The sequence below is a fragment of the Ovis canadensis genome, chromosome 20 (assembly GCF_042477335.2).
Source record: "Ovis canadensis isolate MfBH-ARS-UI-01 breed Bighorn chromosome 20, ARS-UI_OviCan_v2, whole genome shotgun sequence".
Taxonomy (NCBI): domain Eukaryota; kingdom Metazoa; phylum Chordata; class Mammalia; order Artiodactyla; family Bovidae; genus Ovis; species Ovis canadensis.
Window position 1 is genome coordinate 37252389 of NC_091264.1, and position 13010 is coordinate 37265398.

Below are 13010 nucleotides of genomic sequence, written 5' to 3' on the forward strand. Positions count from 1 at the left end.
CAAACCAGCAATAGAGCAGAAAAAAGTAATTAAGACTTTTTTGATCTTAAGGGTATGGTTATCTTTATGACATTAATTATTCTACTGATTGGATAAGTATAATTGTAGTTATTGAAAGTTCTGTAAAGAAATAAACGAAATAGGGTAGTTTGTAAACGTCACTTTAAAGAGTTGGTTTGAGCTTAATTCTTGTCTCACTTGTTGACGTTGCCCTTCAGCATAGAAGGCTTGTAATTCTTTGGACTACAATCATTAATTATTAACTGTGCATTAGAGTTTGTCATCTTTTTGCAAACAATACAATTTTGTAAGACCTTCTGACTTTTTCCATGTGGAAGTGAACCCAGAGGGATTTTATAGGTATTTGGGGACTATCCAAGTTTGACATGGCCTCTCAAAATAACTATTGGTGTGACTTTTTTAGACTATTTTGTTTCTTTGGGGTTAGAAATAAGGAGACTACAAGCAACTACGACTGTAAGTACCTTGCACTTCAAAATATGAAATAGACATTACACCATCTAGTCTTGGGTATATAAAGTAAATCACACAAAAGAAGGAAAGGAGATATAAATGGCATTTCCTTGTTTAGCATAACTGTATCTTCAGATGTGGATAATATTGTGGTTCTGCAAAATCACTGTGCAAGTACTTAGTGTGGTTGAATCAGGAAGGAAAATAGAGTTCTGTTAAGTTAATTCCACTTGAATTCTATAATACTAATGAAATGTAGATTATGTCCATACCTAAGAAATGGGATGAAATCATACCGACAATATTGACTTTACAAAGGAGGAAAAGGAAGATATAAGCATCTGAATGCAGAGTTCCAAAGAATAGCAAGGAGAGATAAGAAAGCCTTCCTCAGCGATCAATGAAAAGAAATAACAACAGAATGGGAAAGACGAGCGAGCTCTTCAAGAAAATTAGAGATACCAAGGGAACATTTCATGCAAAGATGGGCTCAGTAAAGGACAGAAATGGTCTGGACCTAACAGAAGAAGAAGATATTAAGAAGAGGTGGCAGGAATACACAGAAGAACTATACAAAAAAGATCTTCACGACCCAGATAATCATGATGATATGATCACTAATCTAGAGCCAGACATCTTGGAATCTGAAGTCAAGTGGGCCTTAGAAAGCATCACTACGAACAAAGCTAGTGGAGGTGATGGAATTCCAGTTGAGCTGTTTCAAATCCTGAAAGATGATGCTGTGAAAGTGCTGCACTCAATATGCCAGCAAGTTTGGAAAACTCAGCAGTGGCCACAGGACTGGAAAAGGTCACTTTTCATTCCAATCCCAAAGAGAGGCAATGCAAAAGAATGCTCAAACTACCGCACAATTGCACTCATCTCACCTGCTAGTAAAGTAATGCTCAAAATTCTCCAAGCCAGGCTTCAGCAATACGTGAACCATGAACTCCCTGATGTTCAGCTGGTTTTAGAAAAGGCAGAGGAACCAGAGATCAAATTGCTAACATCCGTTGGATCATCGAAAAAACAAGAGACTTCCAGAAAAAGATCTATTTCTGCTTTATTGACTATGCCAAAGCCTATGACTGTGTGGATCACAATAAACTGTGGAAGATTCTTCAAGAGACGGGAATACCAGACCACCTGACCTGCCTCTTGAGAAACCTATATGCAGGTCAGGAAGCAACAGTTAGAAGTGGACATGGAACAACAGACTGGTTCCAAATAGGAAAAGGAGTACGTCAAGGCTGTATATTGTCACCCTGCTTATTTAACTTCTATGTAGAGTACATCATGAGAAATACTGGACTGGAAGAAGCACAAGCTGGAATCAAGATTGCCGGGAGAAATATCAATAACCTCAGATATGCAGATGACACCACCCTTATGGCAGAAAGCGAAGAGGAACTAAAAAGCCTCTTGATGAAAGTGAAAGAGGAGAGTGAAAAAGTTGGCTTAAAGCTCACCATTCAGAAAACGAAGATCATGGCATCTGGTCCCATCACTTCATGGCAAATAGTTGGGAAACAGTGGAAACAGTGTCAGACTTTATTTTTTGGGCTCCCAAATCACTGCAGATGGTGATTGCAGCCATGAAATCAAAGGACGCTTACTCCTTGGAAGGAAAGTTATGACCAACCTAGATAGCATATTCAAAAGCAGAGACATTACTTTGTCAACAAAGGACCATCTAGTCAAGGCTGTGGTTTTTCCTGTGGTCATGTATGAATGCGAGAGTTGGACTGTGAAGAAAGGTGAGCACCGAAGAATTGATGCTTTTGAACTGTGGTGTTGGAGAAGACTCTTGAGAGTTCCTTGGACTGCAAAGAGATCTAACCAGTCTATCCTAAAGGAGACCAGTCCTGGGTGTTCATTGGAAGGACTGATGCTGAAGCTGAAACTCCAATACTTTGGCCACCTCATGCAAAGAGTTGACTCATTGGAAAAGACCCTGATGCTGGGAGGGATTGGGGGCAGGAGGAGAAGGGGACAACAGAGGATGAGATGGCTGGATGGCATCACTGACTCGATGGACATGAATTTGGGTAAACTCCAGGAGTTGGTGATGGACAGGGAGGCCTGGCGTGCTGCTATTCAGGGTGTTGCAAAGAGTCGGACATGACTGAGAGATTGAACTGAACTGAACTGAGTACTGTCATTATAGTGTAAAAGATATGCACGTAAAAAGCGTTTGGAATTCAAATAAGGATGCAATTCCTTATATTATAAATTACAAAAGTAGGTTCCAAAACACCATTGCGTGCCTCCAAGGAATTCCCAACTGAGAAACTGAAAGGTTAGGAGTAAATTCTCTGGCTTCAGTTTTAGGCATATCAGGTTATTTTCACTGACATCTTTGGTCTGTCGGCAATATCCCAGTATGTCTAATGCAGTTTGATTCACTTTCTCAGTTTGACCATTCTGAGGAGGGTGAGTATGGATTTTCGTTTGGAATATCTTATGCAAAACACAAATTCTATATCACACTGTATTCAAGCTATTTCTGTTTTGTTGGCAAGGTTTTCTGCCAAGTCTCACCTTCAGATTTGAAATTCTCAGTCCTCTTAAACCTTTAAACAAACTTGTGTTAGCACTAGTGGTCTTTCCAGCCCTGGAAACCTCAATCATAACATTTTCAGGACCACAGGAAAATATAATTGAGGGATTTCTTTTTTGCATTGGCCACTTTTACACTATTCAAAAGAATTTAAGTAGCAATAGTTTTGTCAGTTTTGGGGAAATAATTCTGATTTTTCAGGCCACCTTCACCTTCCCTTCTGAGAAGACATGCTTTTCCTCTAATTATCTTTTATAGGCCAGTTCTACTAAAAGTGCTTTCTCTAATTCTTTGCTTGTTATAAGCATAATTTGAGGAAGGATCAAAATATTTTTATTAAGGCTTATATCTTTGTTAAATATATATTATTTCATGCAAATGTTTCGTCTTTCCAAGGGAACTCTGATATTGTGAAAATATTCTTAATCCAAAGATGAACCATTCTTCTACTACTAATGATATAAGAAGCTTACATACTTAGAACTTTCTGCCAAACACTGTAATGATTGCATTAGAAATACTGTCTCCTATCATCTTCACATAAACACACATAACTAACACCTTAATATCATTTCCACTTTGTAGACAAGAAATTAAGGATACATATATCTTTTCTCTGGTAAAATATGCAGAGTGTTTATTATAGATATCAAATTCTTGTGATTTTCAGTAATAAGTTTTCATTGGTGCTAAGTCGCTTCAGTCTTGTCTGATTCTGCGACCCCATGGACTGTAGGCTGCCAGCCTCCTCTGTCCATGGAATTTTCCAGGCAAGAATACTGGAGTGGGTTGCCATTTCCTTCTCCAAGTGCCCATCAGTTATATACAAGTTAAAAATCTTTCTGTTTTTGTCTAGTAATTGATCGTTCTGTATCCTAGCCAGCTTGCTTTCTTTCTGTAGCATACTAAGTAGAATATTCAGTTTCTTTTGAAAGTTAAAAAAAACTTCCTGATCGTGAAAGTGAATTTCCTTTTATGCGGCACTGGAAACATTGTTACATTTCTGCTCTCACTGAGCAATTTGTGTTTTACCACTTGTCTTCAAATATCATGTGAGCTACACTTTCAGTTTATAAAAAAAACATGATCAACAGAAACCTTCAGTGTGCTAAATACTGTGCTAGGGTACCCTGGAGTAGAGCCTTTGCGTAAGATGTAAACTCTGACTGTCCAGAGCTGGGAGAGATGGGTATGTAAACAATAAAAGTCCCAATAATCTTAGCATGAAACAAGTGGTTTGCATAAAGAAACAAAAGTCCCAAGGGTTGATTCCTTCCTGTGGATGTGTGGATTGGGCAGTGGAAATTAAAGTAAGGCTTCTTTCAGTGGTAATATCTAGGAGTGTCCAGTTAAATCCATATTCTTCTCAGTTGCAGATGATTTTTCCTAGTTGAAAAAATGATGCATGCACCAATTTAAACTCTAGAAGAGCCCATTCCATGAACACCAAGCCTCTTTCTACTCTATATTTCTATCTTCACAAGCAACCAAATCAGAGCTTTAAACATCTACCAAAGCCACACAAGAAAAAAAAAAAGGAAATCCTAAAATGTACAAGTATCCAAGTATCCTCTGTGAATATTCAATTTTCTCCTGCAGACATGAACTTTGGACTCATCTTCTCTTTATCTAAATGACTCTAATAAGGCAAAGAGCAATTCAGTATATTTCACTGTATTTCATTCTATTTGTACTTCATTAAGCTCTCAAGACACTGTAGTTCAGAGGAAATCACTTTCATATACACAAAGTACAGTCAAATTGCAAGGAAATTTATCTTTGAGAGCCAAATTTCTGATGTTCTTCCCCTTTTCGGTTTAGTGTCTATTAGCTCTTGGTCCTTTTCCCCTCTTTTTCAAGAGTCTTGTAGTTTCAAATATACCAAAAAGGAATTCAGAGCCATGTAATTTGGGAACTAGAAGGAACCTCACATAACATACGAATAATATAACATTTTTTTCCAGATATGTGCACTCAGAAAAGTGAAATTATTTGCCTCGACTAACATGGAAATAGTGTGATGACCACTGGTTCCTGTTTCCCCTTTAAAGTGATCTTTATTCCATACCAGTGGTTCTCAGAATAGCTGAGATAGGAACACTAGGGAGCTTGTTAAAACACAGATTGCTGGATTCTACCCAAAGCTTGTGAGTCAGTAGGGCTGGTGGGTGGCCCAGTAGTCTGCATTTCTAGCAAGTTTCTGGGTGTTCTTGCTGCTAGCCTGGGGAGAACACATTTAGATCCTATTCTACAGCTTGCATTTTGATCCCTTTAGTTTGTTTGGTCTAAGTATTCTCAATCACAAGCCTCTGAGAATTTGCTACTAGGTATTTCTCTCTGGGCAAGTCGAGGTTGCCTTATCCCTTTGGTAAGATATCATCTCTCTGCAGTACACTTCAAGGCTTTATTTGCTAACGGTTTATTTTAAGACCTGAAGTTTTTCTGAGCAATTACTTATTTATCTAATTTAAAGCCAGTTGCTGTATGCATGCTTCTTAAAATACTGAATACTAAAAAGCATTTTATCATATCCCTTACTTCTACTACAGTGGTCAAAATTATTCTCTATCACTATGCATTCTTGATAATCCATCTCTAACTTGCCAACAACGCTTGCAGATTATTCTGTCACAGTTCTAATATCCGCCTGACCTCTTCCCGCTGCTTCCATATTCCCTTCCCTCCCTCCTTTAGTACCTGAGCTCAGGTGGCCTCGCATGTAATAATTGTACCTTTTCTTTTCTCTTATTCCACACACATAAGCTTATAAAAGTCATGTTTCTTCTAAAGACATCATAGAGTCCAAAATAACTCTAAGGTTTTTTGAATATATAAGAAAATAAATATTAAATGTTTTAAGCAAATGTAACCGCCTCAGTTAAAAACACATCTTTAAAAATATTTTAGGTCATTTTTGCATTACTGAATGCAATGTTTAATCAACCACTATAAATAGCACATTTCACTTATGCCTATTGCTTTCTGTGAAAAGAACTGTGTATGTTTTCAGAGAAAAAAATAATATCTAAAATATCTATAGAATTTAACTAGAATTCTTGACAGAAATATTCTCAATGAACTCCTTGCTCTGCTCGTCTCTCGACAGACATGAGGATCCTCAGGGAAAATGAAGAATGTCTTGAGAAGAAAGAGTGTCCTGTCTTGGGAACACTGAAGGGCATCATGTTCTCTTTAATCTCTCTTTTCTTCCTTTTTTGGTAAAGGTAGCAAAGAACCGCTGGAACACATTTTAATGCAAGAAAGGAGTCATTACAGAAGCTAACACTGATTTTGTGTGTGTGTTCATTTAAACATCCATCCATTCAGAGGCCATATTTGGGTAGAGATTAGTTTCCAGATGAGGTTTATTTTCAGATGATGAGAGGTTATATCTTCTGAAGCATTTTTATGAGCTTTAATTCTTTTTTTAAAAAAGTTTATTGGACTATAGTTGATTTACAATGTTGTGTTAGCTTCAGGATTTAGTCATACATTTACATATATTCAGGGCTTCCCGGGTAGCTCAGCTGGTAAAGAATCTGCCTGCAATGCAGGAGACCCCAGTTTAATTCCTGAATCGTGAAGATCCCCTGAAGAAGGGATAGGCTACCCACTCTAGTATTCTTGGGCTTCCTTGGTGGCTCAGCCTGTTAATGTTTGATCCCTGGGTTGGGAAGATCCTCTGGTGGAGGGCATAGGAACTCACTCCACTATTCTTGCCTGGAGAATCCCCGTGGACAAAGGAGCCTGGTGGGCTGCAATCTATGGGGTCATGAAGAATTTGACATGACTGAGTGACTAAACACAGAACAGCACACATATATATTACTTCTTTTTTGGGGTTCTTTCCCCATATGGGTGATTATAGAATATTGAGCAGGGTTACTTGTGCTTTTGAGCTTTAATTCTTCAGACAGTCTTCAGGAGGGCTTCTGTATGGTTCCTGCTCCCAGAAATGGAGGCCAGGTGCAGCTGATGGCAGTGATGCTGCTAGCCTGTGTACTGGGATGAACTCAAGAAGTGTCTACTTACCCATAACCACCCTGGAATGTCACAAGAAGAAGAAAGAAATTTCCATGTTGACATTTTGATGTGGATAGTTGTTGTGAAGGTTGTCCTATGTCTTGTAGGATGTTTTGTAGCATCCTTAGCTGCAATCGCAAGATGCCTACAGCACCATCACCTCTCCTATTTGTGGTAAACAAAAATGTCTCCATTATTTGCAAATGTGGGGAAAATTGTCCCCAGTTGAAAATCGCTCATTGTTAGACTGGCTAGTTTAGACACTGCTGCCTGTACGAGGGACAATGCCTTAATATAACTCATGAATGAGAGCATTCATCTAGGGGTCAGGTAAAGGAAAGTGAGTAAAACAACATGGAGGGCTGGAAGGTGGTGACCATTTTTCTCCTGTGGCAATTGGTAAAACCACTGCTCGTGGTATGGAGCAGACTGAACACGTTCTTACGAAGCCTAAAAGCGTAGGGAAAGGGTTTAGTAAGAAGCAGAATGTCCGCATGTTTTGGCTGTTACATGCAGTTTTAAGCAAACAATGAGCACAGTCAGGAAATATTGGACAATCTGCTTGCTGTCTGCAACCTAAATTGGCCAATAGACCAGGAAAGGTGAGGAAGGCCAAGAATATGAGAGCAGAGTTGAAAAAGCAAACTGTCTTAATATCACAAATAGCAAGAGAAAGAATGTCACTCGTAATTTTTCTCAAAATCCCCCATGTGGACTTTCCAGATAAAAATATGGGAAGGTCACAGGCAAATACGTGATTATAGGTATTGCCCCCCTCATCACTACCTACATTTTTTAGGGGGCCACGAGTTAACCGCGCTTAAAATGAGGAAGAAGGAAATGGATCCAGCAAAGAAGCCAGTGAATTAAAAGCAGAAGTCAAAGGATTAAGAACTATAGCTAGAGGAGATTTTGGGGTGAGGTTCTTTTGACATGAGAGATAGATGGGCTTCTGGGCTGGACAGCTGGAGTTCATCAAATGAAATAAAACTGAAGCTTTGTTCTCACCCAGACACTCTGAGGACAAAGCTGGTGGCAGAAGCTGAGCTCTACTGCAATAAAGAGATAAGATGCCACACCTGGGGTTAAGGAAAACTTCCTTGTTTGCACAAACGCAGGAAGGCTCACTAGGGGTCAAAAAGGGAAGGGGGTGCCATTCCATGATAAATATGGATATACAGCCATAGACCTCTGCAGTGAGATCTGTCTTAGCAAAAAGTTCCTCATGCATTTTTGGGAGAGTCTTAGGACCAGTCACCTGTGAAAAAAGAAACAATTGGTCAAAGATAAACAAAAAAAACGGAAGGACTGTCCTATGCAAGTGATTTAAATCTCCTTACTGCCCTCCTCATTCAGGATGCCCACATTCCTCTCCAGGTGTGTATTTCTACCCTGCTTCTTCTTCTTTTTTTTTTTTTTTTAGTTTTTTAGTTTTTTAATTTTAAAATCTTTAATTCTTACATGTGTTTCTGACTTCAACTGTTACTCTGTGTGCTCTCCCAGTCCTGCTGTGTTTCCATTCATAAACTCTGTATCTGTTTTGCAGTTTTTGCCTCCCTGAAACATTTTTGCTTTCAAAGAGGGGTAAGAATCAGGGAATTTTGCTTCTAGCCTCTAGGCTGGTGGTCTACCTGGTGGACTGGAGGCCAGGTTCAGTTCCTGGCAAGTGAAATAAGATCCTGCTTCAAGACTATTCGTCCTTCCAAGAACACTTCCACAGGGAATTAAATAGATCAGAAACCTTGATTCTTGAGAAAGTTGAAAAATCACTTCGGTCTGGTCTTCAAAAGCTTTTAATTGTGTGATTATATAAAGAATTTCTTGGTTTCTTAAACTTCACCAGCAAGGATGATACTAGGAAAGCTGTACAGTGGCCTAAAGTGGCCCAGTTTCCAATATCTGTTTCAAAAGATGTCATGGAAGATTAGGAAACAAAAGAAAATTTCCAGGATAATGAAACCTGGGGCCAAAAATAATGAAGTAACTTCCTTCCAAAGAAGAAAATCAGAGTGTGATCAAGGAAATTCTCCTACTGTCAGGCCAAGGAGTTCTTGAAATTTCTATCCAGCAAGGTTTATTTCATAAATGTAATAAACCAATGAATTTTTTAAATGAAGATTTTTATTGCACTTATTCCATTTCTTTTACACTTTTGAATTATCAGGTGGGTATGTATGGAGAGGGGCTTTGGACAGGTAAGAAAAAGAAATGACTATACTTTTTTAACTCACCAGACTATTGGACTTCCCAATGGATCACATAGAAAAGGTTGTGTATCACCCAGGGATACCCAGTTTTGAGTGGAATGCAGTAACTGAATAAGACATTTGATTGTGCTTCTTGAAGAAGATATGTTTTCTACACGTAGGAAGGGGGATACATGGATACTCATACATAGATACTTGTGTGGTCAGAGTATCAGTTCATCAGAAACCATTACTTTTACCCCAGTATTTATTCCTATCCCTACTTCCTTTTAGTAGCAGAATCTACTTCCTTTCAGTAACAGATTTTTAGTAGAATACAAGTTGCCCGACTGGAGAAAATACATTCTCAAGTTTCCCTTGCAGAAAAGGACTTATCACACAACTAACAGCCAAGAGAATAAGTGAAAAAATATCTTGCAAGTTTTTGGTATTTAAAAGAAATCCACTGTCTTGTACTAACTTTCCCTTTGGGCTGCCTATCAGGTAATAAAACTCAGACGGACACTTTAGGCAAGTGAAACTCCCTTACTTGGAGGAGCAAGTTTTTTCACAAGATGACCTCATGAAGAAGAGAACATCTATTTAACCCAGACTTCTAGGCAAGAGAATAACATGCTATAATCTTGCTTCAAATACTGCAATGGTCAGTTTCATCTATACGTGAGTCTATATCTTAACTCCTTCATATTCCCTAGAGGTACCGTGGCACTGTTAATATTGTCCTTAGAAATAAGGTAAAATTTCAGGTATATTAAGATTTAACTTTAAACTGAATTATTCAGAAAGTTGAATATATAGAATTGATCAGAGGCTATGGGACAAAGGCTATGACAGCTGGGATAAATTACTGTTCATTTTCACTCTTAATTTGTTAGCAGCATTGCCCTGGACTAGCTCTTGGTTCACAGAATTAAGCAAAATATTTTCCAATAAGTATTTTCATTTCTTGTACATTTCTTAGTATTTTATTATTCTATTTTCTAACATGGAAGTGCTTTCACATCTCTACATTTGCCCATAACTAACCTATACATGTGCACGACTTTTCCCCATAACTGAACTATATATATGCACATATTTTTATTTATCGCAAAAACCCAATTTTAAGATTTAACAGTTATCTATTTATTAAATAATACCCACTTTAAAAATAAAGCAATTACTTCTTTATTTGAAATTGGATTTAATTTTTAGCTCCCATGTATGTGCACTCTTGTATATCTGCACACACAGCTATATTTCCTTCCTTGGGTTTCATTTTTTCCCTTTTAATTTCTCAGGCTTAATATGTATCTTTTATTTCTCTTTCTTATTTAGTAAAAAATTTCCCCTTAGCAGAGCTTTAATGGTACCCACAAGTTCTTAAATATAATTACTTTTCTCAGTTTATTTGGGCTCTTTCATTGTTTAATATGTTTAAGAATTTGTCAGCTTCTATTCCACCCTTCCTCAGCAACCATTTTTGTCTTGTTTCCATGGGTCAAGTAGTGAAACAATAATAAAGTTGGTCTAAAATTAAGAGAGACAGCTTCAGCTTATTCAACTCATTTTAATAAGTAACTCACTTTGTATGAATCACAACGGTAAAGTCCAAATGAGAACCTGAAGAGAGTAAGCAAGTGCATGGGATAACTAGAATGAGTGCATTGCTGGGCTGATGTTAAGAGTTTCTGATGGTCGGTCCATACTTTGGTCATATTGCCTGAGTTTTTATTTAAAGGTTCATTTTAACAAAAGTCGAGTTGAGATGTGAAAGTACTAAGTTGACTTAAAGGCTGTGGACAGAAAAGAGTAAGTAGGAAGGGACACTGTCAACTACAGGTTGCTGAGGGCATTCACTCCAGGAAGGACTTTACCTTCCAGAAGCTCTAGACTGGCACCTCCCCCAGTGCTCACGTGACTGACTTTATCTTCAGTGTTCCATTTGGCACAGCAAGTAGCAGTGTCTCCACCTCCTATAATGGTGATACAGCCCTTGGAAGTGGCTTTCACAACTTCATCCATGAGGGCTTTTGTTCCTTTAGCAAAAGCATCCCATTCAAATACCCCTACAGGTCCATTCCACACAATTAACTTGGCTCGCCCCACCACAGCTGCGTACTTCTTAATGGTCTCAGGACCACAGTCCAAACCCATCCAGCCGGCAGGTATCCCTGATGCTACAGTGGCTTGGCCAACCTTAGCATTCTCCTCAAACTTGTCAGCAGTGACAAAGTCAACAGGAAAGGTAATGTTCACACCATTCTTTCCAGCTTTGGTCATAATTTCTTTGACAATCTTGGCTCCCTCTTCATCGAACAAGGAAGCACCAATCTCCATGTTGTTCAAGACCTTAAGGAAGGTGTAAGCCATTCCCCCACCAATGATCATCTCATTGACTTTGTCCAGCATGTTTTTGATGAGTTGGATCTTGTCGGCCACTTTGGCTCCACCAAGTATAGCCAAAAATGGTCTCTCTGGGTTTTCCAAGGCTTTGGCAAAGTAATCTAGCTCCTTCTTCATCAGGAATCCAGATGCCTTCTGGGGAAGATTCACTCCCACCATGGAACTGTGGGCCCGGTGAGCTGTCCCAAAAGCATCGTTGACATACACATCCCCTAGCTTGGAGAGGGATGCTCGGAAGGCTTCTATTTTATCTGGCTCAGCTTTAAGCTTATTTCCAGAAGGATCTTGGCCCTTGCCTTCTTCTTCCACATGAAAGCGCAGGTTCTCCAGCAAGATGACTGTACCGGTGGCTGGGTTGGCACACGCCTTCTCCACTTCCGGACCCACACAGTCCTTTAGGAACAGAACGTCCTTGCCCAACAAGGATTTGAGTTCAGCAGCAACAGGCTCTAAGGAGTATTTATCAGGCATTGGCACACCATCAGGTCTACCTAAATGACTCATAAGAACTACTGACTTGGCTCCATTGTCCAGACAGTACTTGATGCTTGGGAGAGAGGCCTTGATTCTTTGGTTGTTTGTGATCTGGTTCTTCTTCATGGGGACATTGAAGTCAACTCTCATGACGACTCGCTTCCCTTTCACATCCACTTTGTCCAAAGTTAACTTCTTAGAAAGAGACATCTTGACGATACAAAGACAGGTTAATACATAGATTCCGGTGTTGAAGAGAACCACTTTACTGCTGGCGAGATGTTGGGTGGGTGGTGTTTTCTAACGCCTTTCCCCTTGGCCTGCCCCTTTCTTCCCAGCACTAGCTCTCCCACGAGGCCAGCCATGATTGGACCATGGAAAGGAAACCGGCTTTGCGATTTGTCAATGGTCCTGTCAGTCTGAATTCAGAGTGTGCTGCGTCGTGCAGATTCTAACTGCCAACGCTGAAGGTGAACCCGGAACTGGCGGCTTGGGGGGTGACTGTTGAAGAGGTGAAGAAATTGGAATTATACGCCTCCTGCTGGTTCTTTCCCACATCCCTTTTAACAATTTTAAAAATTCTTTTAAAAGAAAAAAAAAAAAAGCCCTCATTCGGTCAAATCCTGATTATATTGAGGGTAAAAACTTGTGCAGCATCCCATTAAAGGATTTGAAATAATGGGTCTCTGACACCTTGTTTATTCAAGGCAATATAATATGCTTCTGTTTTATTCCTTATCTTGACAAATAACTCTGCTAAGAGCATGGTTTTGTGTTAGACTTTGGCTTCAGATAAATTCTCGGGTGTGGGGTGGGAATAGCATGTTCTTCCAGTCTCAGACTACTTGCTTCTTCCATTCTCAGACTACTTGCTTCTTCCATTCTCA

General features: G+C 39.2%; 1 protein-coding gene across 1 annotated transcript; it reads right to left on the reverse strand.

Moving 5' to 3' along the window:
* Window positions 1–11079: 11079 nt before the first annotated feature.
* On the reverse strand, window positions 11080–12333 carry PGK2 (phosphoglycerate kinase 2). Its single transcript, XM_069563879.1, has one exon. It carries the CDS (start codon window positions 12331–12333, stop codon window positions 11080–11082), a length of 1254 nt encoding a protein of 417 aa, XP_069419980.1.
* Window positions 12334–13010: the final 677 nt, after the last annotated feature.